The sequence below is a fragment of the Hyla sarda genome, chromosome 8 (assembly GCF_029499605.1).
Source record: "Hyla sarda isolate aHylSar1 chromosome 8, aHylSar1.hap1, whole genome shotgun sequence".
NCBI classification, from domain to species: Eukaryota; Metazoa; Chordata; class Amphibia; order Anura; family Hylidae; genus Hyla; species Hyla sarda.
Genome location: NC_079196.1, coordinates 219,989,073 through 220,013,080, shown reverse-complemented (window position 1 = coordinate 220,013,080; position 24,008 = coordinate 219,989,073). Strand labels below are relative to the sequence as shown.

The 24,008-nt window shown below is 42.1% G+C and overlaps 1 protein-coding gene across 9 annotated transcripts; it reads left to right on the top strand.

The window, feature by feature from the left end:
- SMIM22 (small integral membrane protein 22) lies at positions 1 to 21,596 on the top strand. 9 transcript variants are annotated; one of them, XR_008846987.1, is made up of 5 exons: positions 5,019 to 5,217; positions 10,671 to 10,827; positions 13,040 to 13,122; positions 20,257 to 20,380; positions 21,391 to 21,596. XR_008846987.1 is itself a non-coding variant. In XM_056534595.1 (4 exons), the coding sequence occupies exons 2-4, from the start codon at positions 10,704 to 10,706 to the stop codon at positions 20,305 to 20,307; spliced, it is 258 nt and encodes an 85-aa protein (XP_056390570.1). In that variant the 5' UTR covers positions 1 to 122; positions 10,671 to 10,703; the 3' UTR covers positions 20,308 to 20,654. The 9 variants fall into 9 exon arrangements, 8 of the variants coding, with proteins under 8 accessions (XP_056390570.1, XP_056390566.1, XP_056390574.1 ...); XM_056534595.1 differs by lacking the exons at positions 5,019 to 5,217; positions 21,391 to 21,596 and adding an exon at positions 1 to 122 and having other exon boundaries at positions 20,257 to 20,654; XM_056534591.1 differs by lacking the exon at positions 21,391 to 21,596 and having other exon boundaries at positions 5,158 to 5,217; positions 20,257 to 20,654.
- Positions 21,597 to 24,008: the final 2,412 nt, after the last annotated feature.

Here is a 24,008-nt window from a genome sequence, read left to right as displayed (position 1 = left end):
AGATCTCAGCTCTTCCTCATTCCTCTCCTCACCTGGGCGGTCACAGTTCACACCTACCAGCAGTGCAGGAAGCAGGAAGACGACAGACGAGACCCACACGGCCGCTCTGTCCTCCTCCGCAGGTATTTATCCCCGTTTACCTCTCACTATGTGTAGGACCCTGAGTACAGGATTTATAGTCAGAACCTGGTATATGGTATTTACAGTCCTGGTATACAGCATATACAGTCATGGTATATATAGTCCTGGTATACGGTATATACAGTCCTGGTTTATGATATATACAGTCCTTGTATTCAGTATATACAGTAACGATGTATACAGTCCTGGGGTATGGTGTATATATAGTCACGATATATACAGTTCTCGTATACAGTATATACAGTCATGATATATATAGTCCTGGTGTATGGTATATATAGTCAAGATAAATACAGTCCTCATATACAGTATATATAGTCATTATATATACAGTCCTGGTATATGGTATATGTAGTCACAATATATACAGTCCTGGTGAATGATATATACAGTCACAATATATACTGTCCTGGTGTATGGTATATACAGAGGGGATCAACAGTTTGGGCACCCCAGGTAAAATGTGTATTAATGTGCATAAAGAAGCCAAGGAAAGATGGAAAAATCACCAAAAGGCATCAAATTACAGATTGGACATTCTTATAATATGTCAACAAAAGTTAGATTTTTATTTCCCTCATTTACACTTTCAAAATAACAGAAAACAGAAAAAATGGCGTCTGCAAAAGTTTGGGCACCCTGCAGAATTTATAGCATGCACTGCCCCCTTTGCAAAGCTGAGACCTGCCAGTGTCATGGATTGTTCTCAATCATCATCTGGGAAGACCAGGTGATGTCAATCTCAAAGGTTTTAAATGCCCAGACTCATCTGACCTTGCCCCAACAATCAGCACCATGGGTTCTTCTAAGCAGTTGTCTAGAAATCTGAAACTGAAAATAGTTGATGCTCACAAAGCTGGAGAAGGCTATAAGAAGATAGCAAAACATTTTCAGATGTCAATATCCTCTGTTTGGAATGTAATTAAGAAATGGCAGTCATCAGGAACAGTGGAAGTTAAAGCAAGATCTGGAAGACCAAGAAAAATATCAGACAAAACAGCTCGCAGGATTGTGAGAAAAACAGTTCAAAACCCACGTTTGACTGCACAATCCCTCCAGAAAGATCTGACAGACACTGGAGTTGTGGTACATTATTCCACTAAAAAGAGATACTTGTACAAATATGGTCTTCATGGAAGAGTCCTCAGAAGAAAACCTCTTCTGCGTCCTCACCACAAAAATCAGTGTTTGAACTTTGCAAATGAACATATAGACAAGCCAGATGCATTTTGGAAACAAGTTCTGTGGACTGATGAGGTTAAAATTGCACTTTTTTAGCTGGAATGAGCAAAGGTACGTTTGGAGAAGAAGGGGAACAGAATTTAATGAAAAGAACCTCTGTCCAACTGTTAAGCATGGGGGGGATCAATCATGCTTTGGGGTTGTATTGCAGCCAGTGGCACAGGGAACATCTCACGAGTAGAAGGAAAAATTGATTCAATAGCATTTCAGCAAATTTTGGATGCTAACTTGATGCCATCTGTGCAAAAGCTGAAGTTAACGAGAGGATGGCTTCTACAAATGGATAATGATCCTAAACACACCTCCAAATCCACGGGGGATTACATCAAGAGGCGTAAACTGAAGGTTTTGCCATGGCCTTCAAAATCTCCAGACCTCAACATAGTTGAAAATCTATGGAGAGACCTTAAAAGAGCAGTGCGTGACAGACAGCCCAGAAATCTCAAAGAACTGGAAGACTTTTGTAAGGAAGAATGGGCAAAGATACCTCAAACAAGAATTGAAAGACTCTTGGCTGGCTACAAAAAGCGTTTACAAGCTGTGATACTTGCCAAAGGGGGCAGTACAAGATATATTATAAGTGATGTATTATATGGGGACCGGTATTATATGTGATGTATTATATGGGGACAGGTATTATATGTGACTGGTGTTATATGTGATGTATTATATGGGTACAGGTATTATATGTGATCTATTATTATATGGGGACAGGTATTATATGTGATCTATTATTATATGGGGACAGGTAATATATGTGACTGGTGTTATACATGATGTATTATATGGTTACTGCTATTACTGTATATTTGACTGGTATATGTAGAAAGCCTATCAGGCTGCATTTGTGGGAGGGGCTTAGGATATTTAATCCCCGGCAACCCCTCGCTAGGGGCGTATGCTGGGTTGGCGAAATCGGCTGGGATTTTCGTTGCGTACGCTAGGCAGGTGGGACTGGTAATACAGGTAAGTGCCGAAGTACCGGCGGGTTGTTCACCCACTTGGGTGCCCTGGGCCGCAGCTTTTCTCCCCTCAGGCGGGCGGTCTCCGGCACCCAAGGTCCGCAAGGCGGCAGTGTCTTTCAGGGGGCACCGACAGCTTAGCCAGGCTGGCCGGTCATGCAGAGATATTATGTGGCGCGTGGCTGCAGCGGGGGTGGGCGGGGAGACGCGACACCCGGAGTCTCCCTGCGCCTCCTCATCCACAAGTGGTTGGAGTGCCGTTGCACTCGGGGGGGACGGTATAAACTCACGTAGGTCAGCGGGTGCTGGGGCAGGCCTCACCGGCTGGGCACGGTCGCTCTCACGCAGCCGGCGACGGGAGAAGCGTCCCACGTGGGCGCACAGCTTCAGCGTCTCACGTGACACGCTGGGTCTCTGGTTGAGGGGAGTCAGCAGGCCAGGGGAGTAGCTGGTTCGGACTGCAGTTCCGCCTGAGGACCGCGGGTGGTGCTGCGGTACGAAAAAAAAAAAAAAAGAGGGGGGGACATGTATAGTGGTATATTCATGCATACACTGTGTTGGTATTGGAGGTGGTGTTATTCTGGCAGGTGCACCGGTGTTTGGGGGGGCATAGGCCTCAAACACATGCACGTATTGAAAAAAAAAAAAAAAAGAGAGCATTGGTAGTGGGGTACATGCAGTGTTGGTATAAGAAGTATAGTTCCTGGCAGGTGCACCGGTGTTCGGGGGGCACAGGCCTCGGATACATGCACCAGTGAAAAAAAATAAATAAATAAATATAGTGTATATATGTATATATACATATGTATGTGTATGTATGTGCATATGTACATTAAAGAGTAAGATAAGGTGGATGCCCCTCCCCCCGCACATGTACTCATACATATAGATACCCAGTAACTCGCACACACGTTTATGGTTCACATCAACAGGGAGTGGGGCAGTAGGGGGGCTAGCGGGGGTTTAGTTGGGTCATTTTCAGGTTTGCTAGCTAGGTAACTCTGTGGTTAGTTTCAGCTCAGAAACACTGGTTATTATTTTGTTTCAGATTGGGTGTTTTTCGTTTAGGTGGTCGCTACGTTCCTGTGTTGTACATTGCATCTACGCCTAGGGGCTTCGGTTAGTACTAGCCGCACGGCAATTTAGTTTTTTTTTTTTCTGTTCTTATGTCACACTGTGGTTGTCACTTTCCTGGTAGTGGGGCCAGTTGGCGCCTTCCGTTTTCAGTTCACATAATATTGGTCTACACCAACTTAAATAGTACATGCAGTAGCAGTATCACATAGATGCTGTTATCAAGATTAGTCTGACGCCAATCTGTCAGAGGGGTTACAGTGCATTCGTTGGTCTGGCATGCGTTCAGAGCATTTCCAGGTACATGGGTAACGGTTGCTGTTATCTTGACTCTTCTTCAAGGGTGACCGATTACCTGCGATGGTTGCTGACACGTCTTCAGGACCGTTGCTAGTTAGTCAGGGATGGTGCGTACTGTAATCCTGGCCCGCCGTCAGGAGATATTCACTGTCACAATACACATCATGGCTTCACGCGTCATGCATTTCATAGCGCTCTCCTACATACTGTCAGTCACCTTGCACGTGGCATCAGGGGTACCAAGGGGTACACTCGACTTACAATCATCACTCGTTTCAGGGTCCACACCTTTGCACACTTCAGGCACGGTCAGGGTCGTTAGGGGTCAGGTCAGTAGCTGTCATTGAGGGGGACACGTTTTTCAGTTTTGTCAAGATACTCACTATTATCGCTTTTTCCCCGGCACCCGTTTCGGCCCGGACAGGTCATGTCTCACGTTTCAGACATCGAGGACCCGATGTCCATCCCCGAAACTCCAGACAGGAGCTCCATGCGAGGGACGTCCTCCTCTGCGGCATACAGAGCGTGGACGATTCCCAAGCTAATGGAGGAATTGCGCAAGAGGGCAATTCCTTTCCCGGCCACCGCTCGTAAAGCGGACTTGTATAAGCTCCTCTTGGCGGATCAGGATGCTACTGGCACTCTGGAGGGTACCTCGAGCCAGGCTACACTAAATGAACTACATGCCATGATGATATCCATGATGGGCAGACTGGAGTCTCTTGAGAAGAGGGGTACTCAGGAGGCGGCAGCCCCAGTAGCCCCACAGGGGCCTGCCCCTGCGGTAGCGACTGCCCCAGTAGTGGAGGTCAACCCAGGTAGGCGTCCAGGGCCACCAAGGGTGTCACCGGTGCATTTTGTCCCGGCGGCCCTGAGGAACGACATACTGGAAGGGAAGGACATTAACTTGGCTTCACTTCTGATATCTGCTTTTGATGTGGAGGACACTAAGACGGTAGCTTGTGCAGTTATCAGTGGTCCTCAAAAGTAAGGACGCTAGGTTGAAAAGGAAATTGAACATTCATGAGTATGTTATTGCCTTCAGCAAGTACAGGGAAGTGATATGCTCTGTCAGGCCGGAGAGAAGGGAGGAGCTCGACCTGTACTTGCTGAGGGTCACTGAGTATGCGTACAAGTATGGTGGTACCCACTTCTACGACTATCATAGAAGTTTCTCGGCTATGGCAGCGGCCGCTTTCAGCCAGGATGGTTACGTGACTGACTGGAGCCTAGAGGATTCGCAGATGTTTTGCAGTCATTTTGCGAATCTGAAGTTCCCAGCATGCGCTCACTGTCAGGCCATCACTCACGCCACAGCATGGTGCGCAGGGCTTGGGCAGCATGGGGAGCATGGGGCGGCCAGACCATCCACATCCTCAGATACCTTCTCGAGGCCCGCTCCATCAGTGGATAAGCTGGGCTGTCCGGTGCATTACCTCGGTGGCTCGCAGATATGCAACAATTACAACATCTCTTCCTGCAACTACAGCAACTGCAGGTTGTTGCATGTCTGTTTTTACTGTTTTAGGGCACACCCGGGCTCGGCTTGCAGGCAAAAGGGGCCAGCATGACTAGGCGGGGCTCGCACCGCAGTCCTAGCTGCCTTACTCGTAGATCACCCAGACCCGGCCTGGGTGCAGTGGTTGGTCACCGGGTTGACAGAGGGTTTCCACGCTGGCATGGTCACGATTCCACAATCCACACATGAATGTGATAATTTGTTGACGGCTCTGCACGATCCCGTAGTCATCACCGATTTAATAAACACTGAGTTATTGAAAGGTTACATGATTGGGCCCTTTGCAGTTTCTCCCTTCACTTCATGGAGAGTCAGCCCGGTAGGGGTGGTGACGGGGAAGTTCAGTGGGAAGAAAAGGATGATATTTGACTTGTCGGCTCCCCACGGTTCAGTTATTCCCAGCATCAATTCACTCATACCATCAGACGAATTTAGCATGCAGTACTCATCGATAGACGAGGCCATTCAGCTCATCCTGAAACTCGGTCCAGGGGCCTGGATGGCTAAAGCAGACGTCACAGACGCGTTTAAGTTGCTTCCGTTACGCAGGGATCAGTGGCAATGGTTCGGTCTTAAGTGGCAGGGTTCTTATTATCTCGCTACCAAGCTGACCTTCGGTTGTAAAAGCAGCCCGTGGTTGTTTGACCAACTGGCCCAGGCATTGCACTGGCTGCTGGTCAATGTCTCCGGATGCAGCCAAGTCGTCCATTACCTGGATGACTTTCTTCTGCTCAGTGGTCCGAGGGAAGAGCCAGACCAGTTGGCCAGATTACTCGGGCTGTTTGCTGACATTGGGGTGCCGGTATCTCCCAAGAAGACAGTTGGTCCAGCCAGATGCCTCACCTTTCTGGGAGTAGTCCTAGACTCAGTTACCATGCAAGTTAGCCTGCCTACCGACAAACTCAATAGAATCAGACAGACCATCCACAAGTTCACGATCTCTCGCATCACGACCAAGGTTGAATTACAAAAGCTTGCTAGGTATGCTTGCTTTTGCCATGAGGGTCATTCCGCAGGGTAGGGCATTTGTGTCCAGGATCTTGTCCCTCCTACACGATGTCCCACACCAGCACAGTAGGGTATCCCTGGATCGGCAAGCCCTGGCTGATCTTGGGATGTGGGACAGGTACATGGAGCATTGGAATGGCACAGCAATGTTTGTTCCGCCAGCCTCCGAGTGGTCCCCCAAAGTCTGCACTGATGCGTCATCTTCACCGGATATGGTGCAGTGTGGGGCAACAGGTGGATGGCGGGGCAATGGTCCGAACAGATGTTGACGCTGGGGGGTTTTGGCAGCACGTCTGCTCTATTTGAGATATTGCCTATTGTAGCAGAGGCAGTAGTGTGGGGTGACAAATGGGCAGGGCAGACGGTGCAATTCCTATGCGACAATCAGGCGACAGTAGCCATAGTAAACAAAGGCAGTTCCAATCACACCACAGTCATGAGGTTCGTTCGTAAGTTAGTCTGGGTGTTCCTGCAGTTCAAGTTTAATTTTGTTGCCATACATATACCGGGGGTGGAGAATACAGCCGCCGATGCGCTATCCAGGGCTAATTTCCGTCTTTTTTCACAGATGGTCCCACAGGCAGAGCTGGTCGGAGCTCAGGCCCCAGGTTTGGCCCAGCTAGTCATGGATTAGCCTATTACACGAAAGTGGCCCGGGACTTAATGTCTGACGCCTTGGCACCCAACACTAAGAAGGCATACCACGCGGCTTACAACACTTTTAGGTCTTATCTATCGCATCACAATATTCCTTTTTCTTTCGACACTAAGGTCATTCTATCTTTCATCGGTTTTTGCCACTCTTCTCTGCACTTATCTCATAGTACCATCAAATCTTATCTGTCAGGCATCCAGCACTTCATTTCTTTAGCTCTCTATTCTTTCATCTCAGGCGGTCAAGGCTGCGCTCAGAGGGGTCTTGGCCCGTAGCTCCAGAGTTCCGGCTCTCCGGAGACCTATTAGCGGTGACCTGTTCAGGGCGTTGTCCGATGCTTTGGACAGTAACCCGTTCGGTTTCGAGCGCAGCTTGATTCTAAAGTCTGCCGTGTATCTGGCTTTTTATGGTTTCCTCCGTCCGGGAGAATTCTCGTGTGCTAGGCGGGGCACCACACACTTACAGAAAGCTCACTTGAGGTGGCAGGGTTCTTGGTTTGAGGTTGCACTTTCTGTCACTAAGACATGCAGGTGCAGTGGTGAGGTATTTCCCTTCAGGTAATAAATGGTGCCCGGTGGCGGTGTTGTCACAACTGGCCAACATGCTACACGACAAACCTCCGAAGTCACCTCTGTTGCCCTTCGATGCAGGGGCGCTCACTACTTCCACGTTCAAGTCACATATTCGCACGTTACTTAGTACGTTAGGCCACAACCCCAGGGAATACTCAGGGCACTCCTTTCGGATCGGAGCGGCATCAGCGGGCCTCCAGGCATAAGGTGCCAGTACATGTGATTCAGAAGTTGGGCAGGTGGCGCTCTGATGCGTACGCCACGTATGTCCCAGATCCCTCAAGGGAGATGGCTGATGCGTTTCATCATTTAGCTTTATAATAAAGTTCACTTTCAAATTACCCTAATAGTGTTGTCTTTTTGCCCTCTAAAGGCAGACCCTCGAAGCGGTTTCAGGCACACTTCAACCGCTGTTCAAAGGGCAGGTAGTTGTTAAGCTTCGTGTTGTATTAATCATGTCTTTTTCAGGTTTCCCTGGCAGCAGGTAACAGGTAAGACCACGCACACTGATAAGTCCTGACCACAAGTGATGTATTATTATATGGGTACAAGTATTATATGGGACTGGTGTTATATGTGATGTATTATATGGGTACAGGTATTATATGTGATCTATTATTATATGGGTACAACAGGAATCCAATAGGAAGCAAACAGCGGCACTCCAGCAGTTTCAAAAAGAAGAAAAATTCCTTTATTCACCCATATGGTGCTACGTTTTGACTCACTCAATGGAGTCTTTATCAAGCATTATATGGGGACAGGTATTATATGTGACTGGTGTTATATGTGATGTATTATATGGGTACAGGTATTATATGTGATCTATTATTATATGGGGACAGGTATTATATGTGACTGGTATTATACATGATGTATTATTATATGGTTACAGCTATTACTGTATATGTGACTGGTATATGTGATGTATTATTATATGGGTACAGGTATTATATGTGATGCATTATTATATGGGTACAGGTGTTATATGTGATGTATTATATGGGTACAGGTATTATATGTGATGCATTATTATATGGGTACAGGTGTTATATGTGATGTATTATATGGGTACAGGTATTATATGTGATGCATTATTATATGGGTACAGGTGTTATATGTGATGTATTATATGGGTACAGGTATTATATGTGATGTATTATATGGGTACAGGCATTATATGTGATGTATTATATGGGTACAGGCATTATATGTGACATTATTTGGAATTGTTATATGGGACATAATGGTATATTATTGGCTGTAAGATTGAAGTAATTTATGAGCACTGTATGGCTGCTCTATTACAGCGTACGATATGGCAGTATTATTACCTATATGCTGGAGTCGTCTCCTTCGTCCTTTTGTGTTATCTGACGGACTCAGTTAAAGGTTTACACATGTAAATCGTGTTCTTGGCCAACGTAATAAGGAACAAGGACGTAGAATATTTATCCTGCAGTATAAGGTGCTGCCAAGAATCTCTTTGCCAACACTACAGAGCTGATGAAAAACTACAACTCCCAGCATGCCCGGACAGCCGTATGCTGTCCGGACATGCTGGGAGTTGTAGTTTTGCAAATGTTGGAGACACACTGGATAGGAAACACTGCCCGACAGACTACAGCCCTGCTGGACAGATGAGGGAAGTGCAGCCTAGGGCCGGGGGGGGGGGATTATCTGCCCCCATAACTACATCTCCCACAATGTATCATAGATGTCGCAGATCTCATCACTACATGTGATGGACGGATAAGGACACAGATGGTTTCCATGTAGAAACATAAGGTAAAAATTTCCCTAAAAAAACTGTGAAAAACAAACAAATGTAAACAGAAGAGAAAACACAGGTTGTCATGGCAACGAGAGAAACGACGTAAAATCTCATTCCTTTACCAATTTGGCCATCAATAATAGGGTCTCTCACCCAGCTTTCCCAGGCTCCTTACTACATCAATAACATGGGGGGGAGATTTATCGAAACCTGTCTAGAGGAAAAGTTGCCCAGTTGCCCATAGCAACCAATCTTTCTTTCATTTTTAACAAGGCCTCTGCAAAATGAAAGAAGTGAGCTGATTGGTTGCTATGGGCAACTAGGCAAATTTTCCTCTGTACAGGTTTTGATAAATCTCCCTCATGGTCTCTCACCCAGCTTTCCCAGGCTTCTAAATACATCAATAACATGGTCTCTCACCCAGCTTTCCCAGGCTTCTAAATACATCAGTAACATGGTCTCTTACCCAGCTTTCCCAGGCTTCTAAATACATCAATAACATGGTCTCTCACCCAGCTTTCACAGGATTCTAAATACATCAATAATATGGTCTCTTACTGAGCTTTCCCAGGCTTCTAAATACATCGGTAACATGGTCTCTCACCCAGCTTCCCCAGGCTTCTAAATACATCAATAACATGGTCTCTCACCCAGCTTTCCCAGGCTCCTAAATACATCAATAATATGGTCTCTTACTGAGCTTTCCCAGGCTTCTAAATACATCAGTAACATGGTCTCTCACCCAGCTTTCCCAGGCTTCTAAATACATCAATAATGGTGTCTCTCAGCCAGCTTTTCCAAACTCCTGAATACATAAATAGTGGGGTCTCTAACCAAGCATTTCCAGGCTCCTCTATAAATCAATAATGGGGTTTCTCACCCAGCTTACCCAAGCTCCCGAATACATCAATAACATGGTCTCTCACTGAGCTTTCCCAGGCTTCTAAATACATCAATAACATGGTCTCTCATCCAGCTTTCCCAGGCTCCTTAAAGTGTACCTGTTGTTTACAAAAACTTTTTATATAAGTAGATAATACCATTATATGTATATTTGTAATATATATTGGTTAAAAAATGTGTATACTTTTGTCCCTGCAGCTATTGTGGGATCTCCCACCCAGCATTCCCAGGTTCCTCACCCAGCTTTCCAAAGCACCTGAACAAATCAATAGTGTAGTCTATCACTGAGCTTTCCCAGGCTTTTAAATACATCAATAACATGGTATCTCACCCAGCTTTCCCAAGCACCTAAATACATCAATAGCAGGGTCTCTCACCCAGCTGATTTAAGGTGGAAATAGTTTTTCAAAATATTAAAATATTCTAAATAAAAACTAGATTTCATGATTCCGCAGACGTGGCGTGAAGTAGCCGCCATTTTGTACAATGTAATGACGCGATATCTGTCTCTTCTGTGAAGGTGATAACAGAGAAGCCCCCCTCCCCCACCACAATGGCTAACGTTGGTCAGCAGCTGGAGAACCAGTGGAACGATGTGGTGGGCCGGATCGCCACCAAACAGATGTTCCAGTCAGACTGGGATATCGCCGCCTTCGTCATCTTCTTTGCCTTTATAGGTGAGAATTTATTTTAAGTTATTTTTTACTTAATTTAGTCATTCATCAACAAATTTTGGCTCCTCATTGAGAAGGAAATGGTACTGCGGGAGTGACTGTCTAACGGGGAGAGGTGCTCAAGAATGCTCTATAAGTTAGTGCCTACAGGAGTGACTTGGCGAGTAACAGGTGACACGTTGAGTTGGTTATTGAGTGACTGAGTAAGCTAATAAAAATAAGTGAGTAATTGGTGAGTACCCAGGTGACCCCCGCTGACTGGGTTATTGTAGTGAGCTCCAATAAGAGAGTGCCTACAGAAGTGACTTGGTGAGTGCTCAGCTGACATCTGGAATGGATTATTGGGTACCTGAGTGAGCTCCTTAACAAGTGAGTTAACAGGAGTAACTTGGTGAGTACACCGGTGATCCTTGGAGTGGGTTATTGAGTAAGCTCCCTTACAAGTGAGTACCCAGGTGACCCCCTCAACTGGGTTGAGTACCTGAGTAAGCTCCAATAAGTGAGTGCCTACAGGAGTAACTTGGTGAGTACTCAATTGATTCCCGCTGACTGGGTTATTGAAGTGAGCTCCAATAAGAGAGTGCCTACAAAAGTGACTTGGTGAGTGCTCAGGTGACATCTGGAATGGGTTATTGAGTACCTGAGTGAGCTCCAAAACAAGTGAGTGCCTACAGGAGTAACTTGGTGAATAGACAGGTGATCCATGGAGTGCGTTATTGAGTAAGCTCCCTTACAAGTGAGTACCCAGGTGACCCCCTTAACTGGATTATTAAGTACCTGAGTAAGCCTGAATAAGTCATTGCCTACAGGAGTAACTTGGTGAGTACCCAGGTGATTCCTGGAGTTCCATTATAAGTGAATACCAGGTGACCCCCTTAACTGGGTTATTGAGTACCTGAGTAAGCTCCAATAAGTGAGTGCCTACAGGAGTAACTTGGTGAGTACCCAGGTGATTCCCGGAGTTCCCTTATAAGTGAGAACCAAGTAACCCCCTCAACTGGGTTGAGTACCTGAGTAAGCTTCAATAAGTGAGTGCCTACAGGAGTAACTTGGTGAGTACCCAGTTGATTCCCACTGTGGGTTATTGAGTAAGCTCCCTTATTAGTGAGTACCAGGTGACCCCTTCAGCTGGGCTATTGAGTACCTGAGTAAACTCCCATAAGTTAGTGCCTAAAGGAGTAACTTGGTGAGTATCCAGGTGATTTTTTGGGAGTTCCTTTATAAGAGAGTACCAGGTGACCCCCTCAACTGTGTTATTGAATGCTTGAGTAAGCTCCAATAAATGAGTGCCTACAGGAGTGACTTGTTGAGTGCCCAGGTGACCCCTAGTGTGGGTTATTGAGTGCCTGAGTGAGCTCCTAAATCAGTGAGTGCCTATGGAGTAACTCTGTGTGTAACCCATGGAGTGTCTTATTGAGTGAGTTCCTTAATAGGTGAGTGCCTACAGGAGTGACTTGTTGAGTACCCAGGTGACCCCTAGTGTGTGTTATTGAGTGCCTGAGTGAGCTCCTAAATAAGTGAGTGCCTAAAGAGTGACTTGTGAGTACCCAAGTGACCCAGTGAGTGGACAAATGAGTGTCCGAGTGAGCTTCTAAATAAGTGCCTAGAGTGATTTGGCAAATACCCAGGTGACAGGGTAATGGAGTGTATGAGTGAGCTCCAAAATAAGTAAGTGGATTATTGAGTGCCCGAGTGGGACACTAAGATATGTGGGGCAGTGGTCTGAAAATATTGGGCCTCCAGATGTTGCAAAACTACATATTCCAGCATGCCCGGACAGCCGTTGGCTGTCCGGGCATGCTGGGAATTGTAGTTTTGCAACAATCTTCGCCCCATCGGTTGTTGGGTACCTTCAGTTAGTGCACATTAAATAGATGGGGCCCATAGAAAGTCCTGAAGTAGGGTGAAACTGACTGTCCGGGCATGCTGGGAATTGTAGTTTTGCAACAATCTTCGCCCCATCGGTTGTTGGGTACCTTCAGTTGGTGCACATTAAATAGATGGGGCCCATAGAAAGTCCTGAAGTAGGCTGAAACTGGCTGTCAGGGCATGCTGAGAATTGTAGTTTTGCAACCTCTGGAGGTCCACAGTTTGTACCACTTAGTTTAGGTCTCCTGTTCCCCACATAATACTTCTCTCCTCTCAGTGATGTGACTTTATCTTGTTAGAAGTTTCCGGATCTCTAAGCGGCCCCATCTGTTCTCTCTGTCCCCAGGGCTCATCCTCCTCCTCATTCTCCTGGTTCTCATCAGATGTTTCTGCTGTTGTTGTTGTGACTGCGACTCCCAAGTTGACAAGGTAACGCAAGTGTACGCCCGCCTGCTGAGCGCACGGTCATCTCTGCTACATACTGGGGATTGTGCATAACATGTGCCCCCCTAGGGATTAACCATACAAGGGGAGGGGGGCACATACTTAGTGTTATAAGATTGTAAACTGCATCAAATTGGCACCTGCAGAATAATATATGTGACACACGTATAACGGTAGAATAGAGCACCCACATAATAGTACCATACAGTGCCCTATAATAGTAGAATAGAGAGCACCCACATAATAGCACCATACAGTGCCCTATAATAGTAGAATAGAGCATCCACATAATAGCACCATACAGTGCCCTATAATAGTAGAATAGAGCACCCACATAATAGCACCATACAGTGCCCTATAATAGTAGAATAGAGAGCCCACATAATAGTACCATACAGTCACCTATAATAGTAGAATAGAGAGAACCCACATAATAGCACCATACAGTGCCATATAATAGTAGAATAGAGCATCCACATAATAGCACCATACAGTGCCCTATAATAGTAGAATAGAGAGCCCACATAATAGCACCATACAGTGCCCTATGATAGTAGAATAGAGCACCCACATAATAGCACCATACAGTGCCCTATAATAGTAGAATAGAGAGCCCACATAATAGCACCATACAGTGACCTATAATAGTAGAATAGAGAGCACCCACATAATAGCACCATACAGTGCCCTATAATAGTAGAATAGAGCATCCACATAATAGCACCATACAGTGCCCTATAATAGTAGAATAGAGCATCCACATAATAACACCATACAGTGCCCTATAATAGTAGAATAGAGCATCCACATAATAGTACCACACAGTGCCCTATAATAGTGGAATAGAGAGCCCACATAATAGCACCATACCGTGCCCTATAATAGTAGAATAGAGAGCCCACATAATAGTACCATATAGTGCCCTATAATAGTAGAATAGAGAGCACCCACATAATAGTACCATACAGTGCCATATAACAGTAGAATAGAGCACCCACATTATAGTACCATACAGTGCCCTATAATAGTGGAAAAGAGAGCCCACATAATAGCACCATACAGTGCCCTATAATAGTAGAATAGAGCACCCACATAATAGCACCATACAGTGCCCTATAATAGTAGAATAGAGCACCCACATAATAGTACCATACAGTGCCCTATAATAGTAGAATAGAGCACCCACATAATAGTACCATACAGTGCCCTATATTAGTAGAATAGAGCACCCACATAATAGCACCATGCAGTGCCCTATATTAGTAGAATAGAGCACCCACATAATAGAACCATACAGTGCCCTATAATAGTAGAATAGAGAACCCCCATAATAGCACCATACAGTGCCCTATAATAGTAGAATAGAGCACCCACATAATAGCACCATACAGTGCCCTATAATAGTAGAATAGAGTACTTACTTATGGGTTACCCGTGGGCAGCCCAGAAAAACCCTAATTTCCCAAATACCTAACTTGTATTTAAAAGTGCGATCTTTATTGTGTAATTTCTTCACATATAAACAGTTTAAAATTGACTCTTTCGCCATGTATGTCCTGATAATGCAACTGTATATGACTAATGGCAACATAGGATGCCTGCAGGCACATCCATGCGCCTTTGAAGGCAGGACAATGGCTATTAGATAAAATCTAAATGGCCCCCCTCAACACGTTTCGCTACCTAAGTAGCATTGTCAAGAGGCAAACGGGGACTCGTTTGCCTCTTAACAATGCTATTTAAGTAGCGAAACATGTTGAGGGGGGCCATTTAGATTTTATCTAATAGCCATTGTCCTGCCTTCAAAGGCGCATGGATGTGCCTGCAGGCATCCTATGTTGCCATTAGTCATATACAGTTGCATTATCAGGACATACATGGCGAAAGAGTCAATTTTAAACTGTTTATATGTGAAGAAATTACACAATAAAGATCGCACTTTTAAATACAAGTTAGGTATTTGGGAAATTAGGGTTTTTCTGGGCTGCCCATGGGCAACCCATAAGTAAGTGGTTTAAGTTTCCACCCTCCATATACCAGTCTCCATTGGTATATTTTAGTAGAATAGAGCACCCACATAATAGTACCATACAGTGCCCTATAATAGTGGAATAGAGCATCCACATAATAGCACCATGCAGTGCCATATAACAGTAGCATAGAGCATCCACATAATAGTACCATACAGTGCCCTATAATAGTAGAATAGAGCATCCACATAATAGTACCATACAGTGCCCTATAATAGTAGAATAGAGCATCCACATAATAGCACCATACAGTGCCCTATAATAGTAGAATACAGCATCCACATAATAGTACCATACAGTGCCCTATAATAGTAGAATAGAGCATCCACATAATAGCACCATACAGTGCCCTATAATAGTAGAATACAGCATCCACATAATAGTACCATACAGTGCCCTATAATAGTAGAATAGAGCATCCACATAATAGCACCATACAGTGCCCTATAATAGTAGAATACAGCATCCACATAATAGTACCATACAGTGCCCTATAATAGTAGAATAGAGCATCCACATAATAGTACCATACAGTGCCCTATAATAGTAGAATAGAGCATCCACATAATAGTACCATACAGTGCCCTATAATAGTAGAATACAGCATCCACATAATAGTACCATACAGTGCCCTATAATAGTAGAATAGAGCATCCACATAATAGCACCATACAGTGCCCTATAATAGTAGAATACAGCATCCACATAATAGTACCATACAGTGCCCTATAATAGTAGAATATAGCATCCACATAATAGCACCATACAGTGCCCTATAATAGTAGAATAGAGAGCCCACATAATAGCACCATACAGTGCCCTATAATAGTAGAATAGAGCATCCACATAATAGCACCATACAGTGCCCTATAACAGTAGAATAGAGCACCCACATAATAGTACCATACAGTGCCCTATAATAGTAGAATAGAGCATCCACATAATAGCACCATACAGTGCCCTATAACAGTAGAATAGAGCACCCAATTAATTCCACCAAACAGACATACAAAGCCCAAAACATACTGCTACATAATAACTATAAAATATTACATTATATTCCCACAATATGCTACAATGCGCCCAGTATCCTAAAATGCCCAAGTAATACCACAATACAGTGTTCATAGAACATCAGCAATGGCCAAATAACACCTTCATATAGAGCCAAATAAGCCTACAGAGCAATGCCCAACTGATATCGCCATACAGTCCTCAAACCATCCCCCTGCCCAGTGCTTAAATCACAGTGCCATTGTGACATGGCCTAAAAAATACCACCAGACAGTGCATAAATAACAGAACAAATACCCGTTTCCCCATGCCCTGTAACCTGCATTCTATTATGGAATAATCATTTGAGCTTTTACTGCACAATACCGCGCAGACCCAAAATAATGCCGCCAAAGAGCGCCATAGGCCGATCTCCTCTGCTCATGATTCTTTACTTTCATTTTCTTCTCAAATTTAATAAACTCCAACATAAAAAAGAAAATTCTCGGAGTAATCCAATATGAACGTCTCTGGTGACAACCACAATCCATGGACCGTATCCCATAAATATGATATTCTCTATAATACCGCTCCGCTGCCGCACAGTAATGTTATCAATAGGTTTATTTCTAAGTAGTTCAGCCATAAAAGAAAATAATAGAATTCTCGCCTCAAAGATTTACAGGATATGAGATTTCTCTAAAGAATAAAATCTACAAATCTCATCATCCCGAATAATCGCGCACAACGACCATCCCGGACAAACCCCCATAAACATGTACTAGACGCATGGGGGGTTATGTCCGGTCATAGGGGACCATGTATAATTATAGGAAGTTATTACTATACCGTAATAACTGCATAATCTATACCGTAATTACTACATAATCTTTACTGTAATAACTGCATAATCTATAACGTAATAACTGCATAATCTATACTGTAATAACTGCGTAATCTATACCGTAATAACTGCATAATCTATACTGTAATAACTGCGTAATCTATACCGTAATAACTGCATAATCTATGCTGCAATAACTGCGTAATCGATACTGTGATAACTGCATAATCTATGCCGTAATAACTGCATAATCTATACCATAATAACTGCATAATCTATACCGTAATAACTGCATAATCTATACTATAATAACTGCATAATCTATACTGTAATAACTGCATAATCTATACCGTAATAACTGCATAATCTATACCATAATAACTGCATAATCTATACCGTAATAACTGCATAATCTATACCGTAATAACTGCATAATCTATACCCTGATAACTGCGTAATCTATACCGTATTAACTGCATAATCTATACCGTAATTACTGCATAATCTATACTGTAATAACTGCATAATATATACCATAATAACTGCATAATCTATACTGTAATAATTGCGTAATCTATACTGTAATAACTGCGTAATCCATACGGTAATAACTGCATAATCTATACCGTAATTACTGCATAATCTATACTGTAATAACTCCATAATCTACACCGTAATTACTGCATAATCTATACTGTAATAATTGCGTAATCTATACTGTAATAATTGCGTAATCTATACTGTAATAACTGCGTAATCCATACGGTAATAACTGCATAATCTATACCGTAATTACTGCATAATCTATACTGTAATAACTGCATAATCTACACTGTAATTACTGCATAATCTATACTGTAATAATTGCGTAATCTATACTGTAATAATTGCGTAATCTGTACTGTAATAACTGCGTAATCCATACGGTAATAACTGCATAATCTATACCGTAATAACTGCGTAATCTATACCGTAATAACTGCATAATCTATAACATAATAACTGCATAATCTATACCATAATAACTGCATAATCTATACCGTAATAACTGCGTAATCTATACCGTAATTACTGCATAATCTATACTGCAATAATTGCGTAATCTATACTGTAATAACTGCGTAATCCATACGGTAATAACTGCATAATCTAAACCGTAATAACTGCGTAATCTATACGGTAATAACTGCATAATGTATACCGTAATAACTGCATAATCTATACCGTAATAACTGCGTAATCTATACCATAATAACTGCATAATCTATACCGTAATTACTGCATAATCTATACCATAATAACTGCATAATCTATACCGTAATTACTGCATAATCTATACCCTAATAATAGTAGAAAGAGCGTTGTGGTCAGCTCACCCAGTACGACCCATCGCAGTGCAGACAGTTGTGGAACTCACCAAAAGTATAATTAAAGAAAAGAATGGAAGTCCAGCACGAATTGCTCTGGAATACCGCGCTGGACTTCCATTCTTTTCTTTAATTATACCGTAATAATGTTTTATCAAATAAGAGAGATAACAGCTCATAATATCTCCTAATGATACCAAGAAGACAAGATAATGTCTGAGCAGTAAGAGAGGGAATACAGACAAGATCTTTCATAAGAACAGTATTATAGCAGTTATATTCTTGTATATAGGAGCAGTATTATAGTAGTTATATTCTTGTATATAGGAGCAGTATTATAGCAGTTATATTCTTGTATATAGGAGCAGTATTATAGTAGTTATATTCTTGTATATAGGAGCAGTATTATAGTAGTTATATTCTTGTATATAGGAGCAGTATTATAGCAGTTATATTCTTGTATATAGGAGCAGTATTATAGTAGTTATATTCTTGTATATAGGAGCAGTATTATAGTAGTTATATTCTTGTATATAGGAGCAGTATTATAGTAGTTATATTCTTGTATATAGGAGCAGTATTATAGTAGTTATATTCTTGTATATAGGGGCAATATTATAGTAGTTATATTCTTGTATATAGAAGGCAGTATTATAGTAGTTATATTCTTGTATATAGGAGGAGTATTATAGTAGTTATATTCTTGTATATAGGAGCAGTATTATAGTAGTTATATTCTTGTGTATAGGAGCAGTATTATAGTAGTTATATTCTTGTATATAGAAGGCAGTATTATAGTAGTTATATTCTTGTATATAGGAGCAGTATTATAGTAGTTATATTCTTGTATATAGAAGGCAGTATTATAGTAGTTATATTCTTGTATATAGGAGACAGTATTATAGTGGTTATATTCTTGTATATAGGGACAGTATTATAGTAGTTATATTCTTGTATATAGGAGCAGCATTATAGTAGTTATATTCTTGTATATAGGAGCAGTATTAAAGTAGATATATTCTTGTATATAGGAGACAGTATTATAGTAGTTATATTCTTGTATATAGGAGCAGTATTATATTAGTTATATTCTTGTATATAGGAGCAGTATTATAGTAGATATATTGTCTATAGGAGACAGTATTATAGTAGATATATTCTTGTATATAGGAGCAGTATTATAGTAGTTATATTCTTGTATATAGGAGGTAGTATTATAGTAGTTATATTCTTGTATATAGGAGGCAGTATTATAGTAGTTATATTCTTGTGTATAGGAGCAGTATTATAGTAGTTATATTCTTGTGTATAGGAGCAGTATTATAGTAGTTATATTCTTGTATATAGGAGCAGTATTATAGTAGTTATATTCTTGTATATAGGAGGCAGTATTATAGTAGTTATATTCTTGTATATAGGAGACAGTATTATAGTAGTTATATACTTGTATATAGAGGACAGTATTATAGTAGTTATATTCTTGTATATAGAGCAGTGTTATAGTAGTTATATTCTTGTATATAGGAGCACTATTATAGTAGTTATATTCTTGTATATAGGAGCAGTATTATAGTAGTTATATTCTTGTATATAGGAGCAGTATTATAGTAGTTATATTCTTGTATATAGGAGCAGTATTATAGTAGTTATATTCTTGTATATAGGAGCAGTATTATAATAGTTATATTCTTGTATATAGGAGGCAGTATTATAGTAGTTACATTCTTGTATATAGGAGCAGTATTATAGTAGTTATATTCTTGTACATAGGAGCAGTATTATAGTAGTTATATTCTTGTATATAGGGGTCAGTATTATAGTAGATATATTCTTGTACATAGGGGGCAGTATTATAATTGTTCTGTTTTTTTCCTCCCTTTTACAGAGAAAATACAAACAGAAAGTTGGGGTTGATAATCTCGCCATGGAGCCATAATCCCACCCACCCTGGTTTGATTGACAGCTAATGGAGCCAATGAAATTGAACCACCGAGGTCTTCAGATTTCATGTACTGTGATTCTTAGAGCTGATTCTCACTTATCTCTATAGGGATCATTATGACATATAAGGCTTGTTCTATGACGCCCTATGAAGAATTGTTTGTATATAAATATAGATCAGATACGATTATACTTGGCGCAGTTATAAGTTGTCATTAAATCATTCACCACTAGAGGGCATGCCTACCAAAATCTCATTGTGTTGCTCAATGGACACATAAGATGATTTCTACAACCATATTATGACATATGTCAGTGTTTCCCAACCAGGGTGCCTCCAGCTGTTGCAAAACTACAACTCCCAGCATGCCCGGACAGCCTCCGGCTGTCCGGGCATGCTGGGAGTTGTAGTTTTGCAACAGCTGGAGGCACCCCGGTTGTGAAACACTGACATATGTTCTTGCCACCTTCATCACACGTATGATCAGACCTTTCCATTGTTCTATCCTCCATCAGAATACGTCTGTTTCTCCAGTTACATCCAGAGCTGCATTCACAATTTCTTTGCCCACAGGGGGCCAGCGTCATATTGGCGCGGTTTTCTTCAGTTAAAGGGGTACTACCATAGAAAACACATTGTGCAAGAAAGTTAAACAGATTTGTAAATGACTTCTATTTAAAAATCTTAACCCTTCCAGTACTTATCAGCTGCTGTATGCATCACAGGAAGTTGTATTTCTTTCTGGAGTTCTTTTCCAGTCTGACCACAGTGCTCTCTGCTGACACCTCTGTCCGTATCAGGAACTGTCCAGAGCAGGAGAAGTATGGGGATTTGCTCGTACTCTGAACAGTTCCTCACACGGACAGAGGTGTCAGCAGAGAGCAACGTGGTCAGACTGAAAAGAATTCCAGAGAGAAATTCAACTTCCTGTGGAGCATACAGCAGCTGATAAGTACTGGAAGGATTAATATTTTTAAATAGAAGTAATTGACAAATCTGATTAACTGTCTTGCACCAGTTGATCCATGGCTGACAGCGCGGTGGAGCTATAACATTTTTTTTTTTCCGTTTTACTAGGGATTATAAATGCAGCTTTGGATGTGACCGGAGCACAAAACTCAAAAGTAGAACAAAAAAAGTAAAGCAAACAGTGAAGATTGTATGTAAATATATATTGTGAATTGTTGGCTTGGCGCCAGATCCCTTCCGCTGTGTACAATGTCTGCGCCGCGTCCAAATCTATTCTGCAGATTTCAGGATCTGATGCCAGTTCTTTGTTTGCACAAAATAGATTAAATAAAGTTTTTATAAATCTTTTGGATTTTGTACTTTTTTCCCCCCCCCCAGAGCCTAAATCACAATGCAGCTCCTCCCATCATTACATCGACTCTCAGTTGCAAAACTACAACAGCTGGAGGCACCCTAGTTGGGAAACCATGGGTTAGCAGTATCATTTACTAGCATCTAAGGTAACCTGCATTTCAGGTTCTGTCTCATCAAAGGCTCAGAATGATGCTATTTCCTTCCTCATGCTTTATACTGCGGCTCTACTCTATAAGGGTACGTTCACACGCGCTGATTTTTTTGCGGGTTTTCCGCTGCGTATTTGAAAGTGGGCGGGCTCTTCTTGGCTGTCCGCAGCCAATTTTCCGCAGCGGAATGTACACGGCGGAAAATCTGCCGCAAGCCACATTGAAGTAAGTAAATTCCGCCGCGGAAAATATGCTGCGGACAGCCGAGAAGAGCCCGCCCACTTTCAAATACGCAGCGGAAAACCCGCTAAAAAATTTGCGCGTGTGAACGTACCCTAAGACTGAGCTGTATTGTCTATTAGAGACTAAGGTAACCTGAAATCCAATTGCTGTATCTATAAAAGTTAAAGGGGTACTCCGGTGGAAAAACTTTTTTTTAATTTATTTTTAAATCAACTGGTGCCAGAAAGTTAAACAGATTTGTAATTTTTTTCTATGAAAAAAATCTTAATCCTTCCAGTACTTATTAGCTGCTGTATACTACAGAGGAAATTATTTTCTTTTTGGAACACAGTGCTCTCCGCTGACATCTCTGTCCATTTTAGGAACTGTCCAGAGCAGGAGAAAATCCCCATAGCAAACATATGCTGCTCTGGACAGTTCCTAAAATGGACAGAGATGTCAGCAGAGAGCACTGTGCTCGTGATGTCTGCAGAGAGCTCTGTGTTCCAAAATGAAAATAATTTCCTCTGTAGTATTCAGCAGCTAATAAGTACTGAAAGGATTAAGATTTTTTAATAGAAGTAAGTTATAAATCTGATTAAATTTCTGGCACCAGTTGATTTAAAAAAAAAAAAAAAAGTTTTCCACCGGAGTACCCCTTTAAAGGGGCTGTCCAGCAAAAGAAACAACCTGCGCATGGTGTCAAAAGGTGTAATGAAGCAACTTACTAATATATTGTTATTAGCCATAGGGCACAGATCTCTCCTTTCAGCTCTGCTCCGTCCCTTGTAAGCTTTCACTTCACATCACAGACTCAGAAAGCCATCTGCTGTATCCCTCCTCCCCTTCGTTCAGCACAGGACTAGACCAGTGATGTGAATGTGGGGGGAGCTGGTATTACTCATCATATTACTGCTCATTAGATAAGGCAGCAGGAAACCTTTCTCATGCACAGTAGATTCCATCAGAAGAGGCTCCCTGATGCCTTATCTCTTGAGTAATAAATCTAATGAGCAGTAATAAGAGCTCCCCCTTCACTCGTCCTGTGCTGACAGGAGAAAAGAACGGATGGAGCAGGCTTCTTTCCGAGTCTGTGAAGTGATGTCACAGCTTACAAGGGAGAGAACACGGCTGTATTATACTTACAGGTTGTTTCTTTCACTAGACAACCCCTTTAAAGGGGTACTCCGGTGGAAAATATATATTTTTTTCAAATCAACTGGTGGCAGAAAGTTGAACAGATTTGTAAATTACTTCTATTAAAAATCTTAACCCTTCCGGGACTTATCAGCTGCTGTATGCCCAACAGGAAGTTGTATTTCTTTCTGAAATTATTTTCCGTCTGACCACAGTGCTCTCTGCTGACACCTCTGTCCATGTCAGGAACCGTCCGGAGTACAAGCAAATCCCCATAGCAAACCTCTCCTGCCCTGGACAGTTCCTGATACGAACAGAGGTGTCAGTAGAGAGCACTGGGGTCAGACGGAAAAGAAATTCAAAATAAAAGAACTTTCTCTAGAGCACACAGCAGCTATTTTTAAATAGAAGTAATTTACAAATATGTTTGATTTTAACACCAGTTGATTTAAAAAAAAAAAAATTCCACCAGAGTGCCCCTTTAAGCATGCTGACTGTCCCTGCCATGCTTTATACTGCTCATCTCCATTAGAAAACAGCTATGATCGGAGTCTCCAGCACAGCAGCCTTATTAGGATCATTCAGTGGCAATCTTAAAGGGGTACTCCCGTGGAAAACTTTATTTTTTTTTTTAATTAACTGGTGCCAGAAAGTTAAACAGATTTGTAAATTACTTCTATTAAAAAAATCTTTATCCTTCCAGTTCTTATAAGCAGCTGAATACTACAGAGGAAATTCTTTTCTTTTTGGATTTCTCTGCTGTCATGACCACCGTGCTCTCTGCTGACCTCTGCTGTCCATTTTAGGAACTGTCCAGAGAACCATATGTTTGCTATGGGGATTTTCTCCTGCTCTGTACAGTTC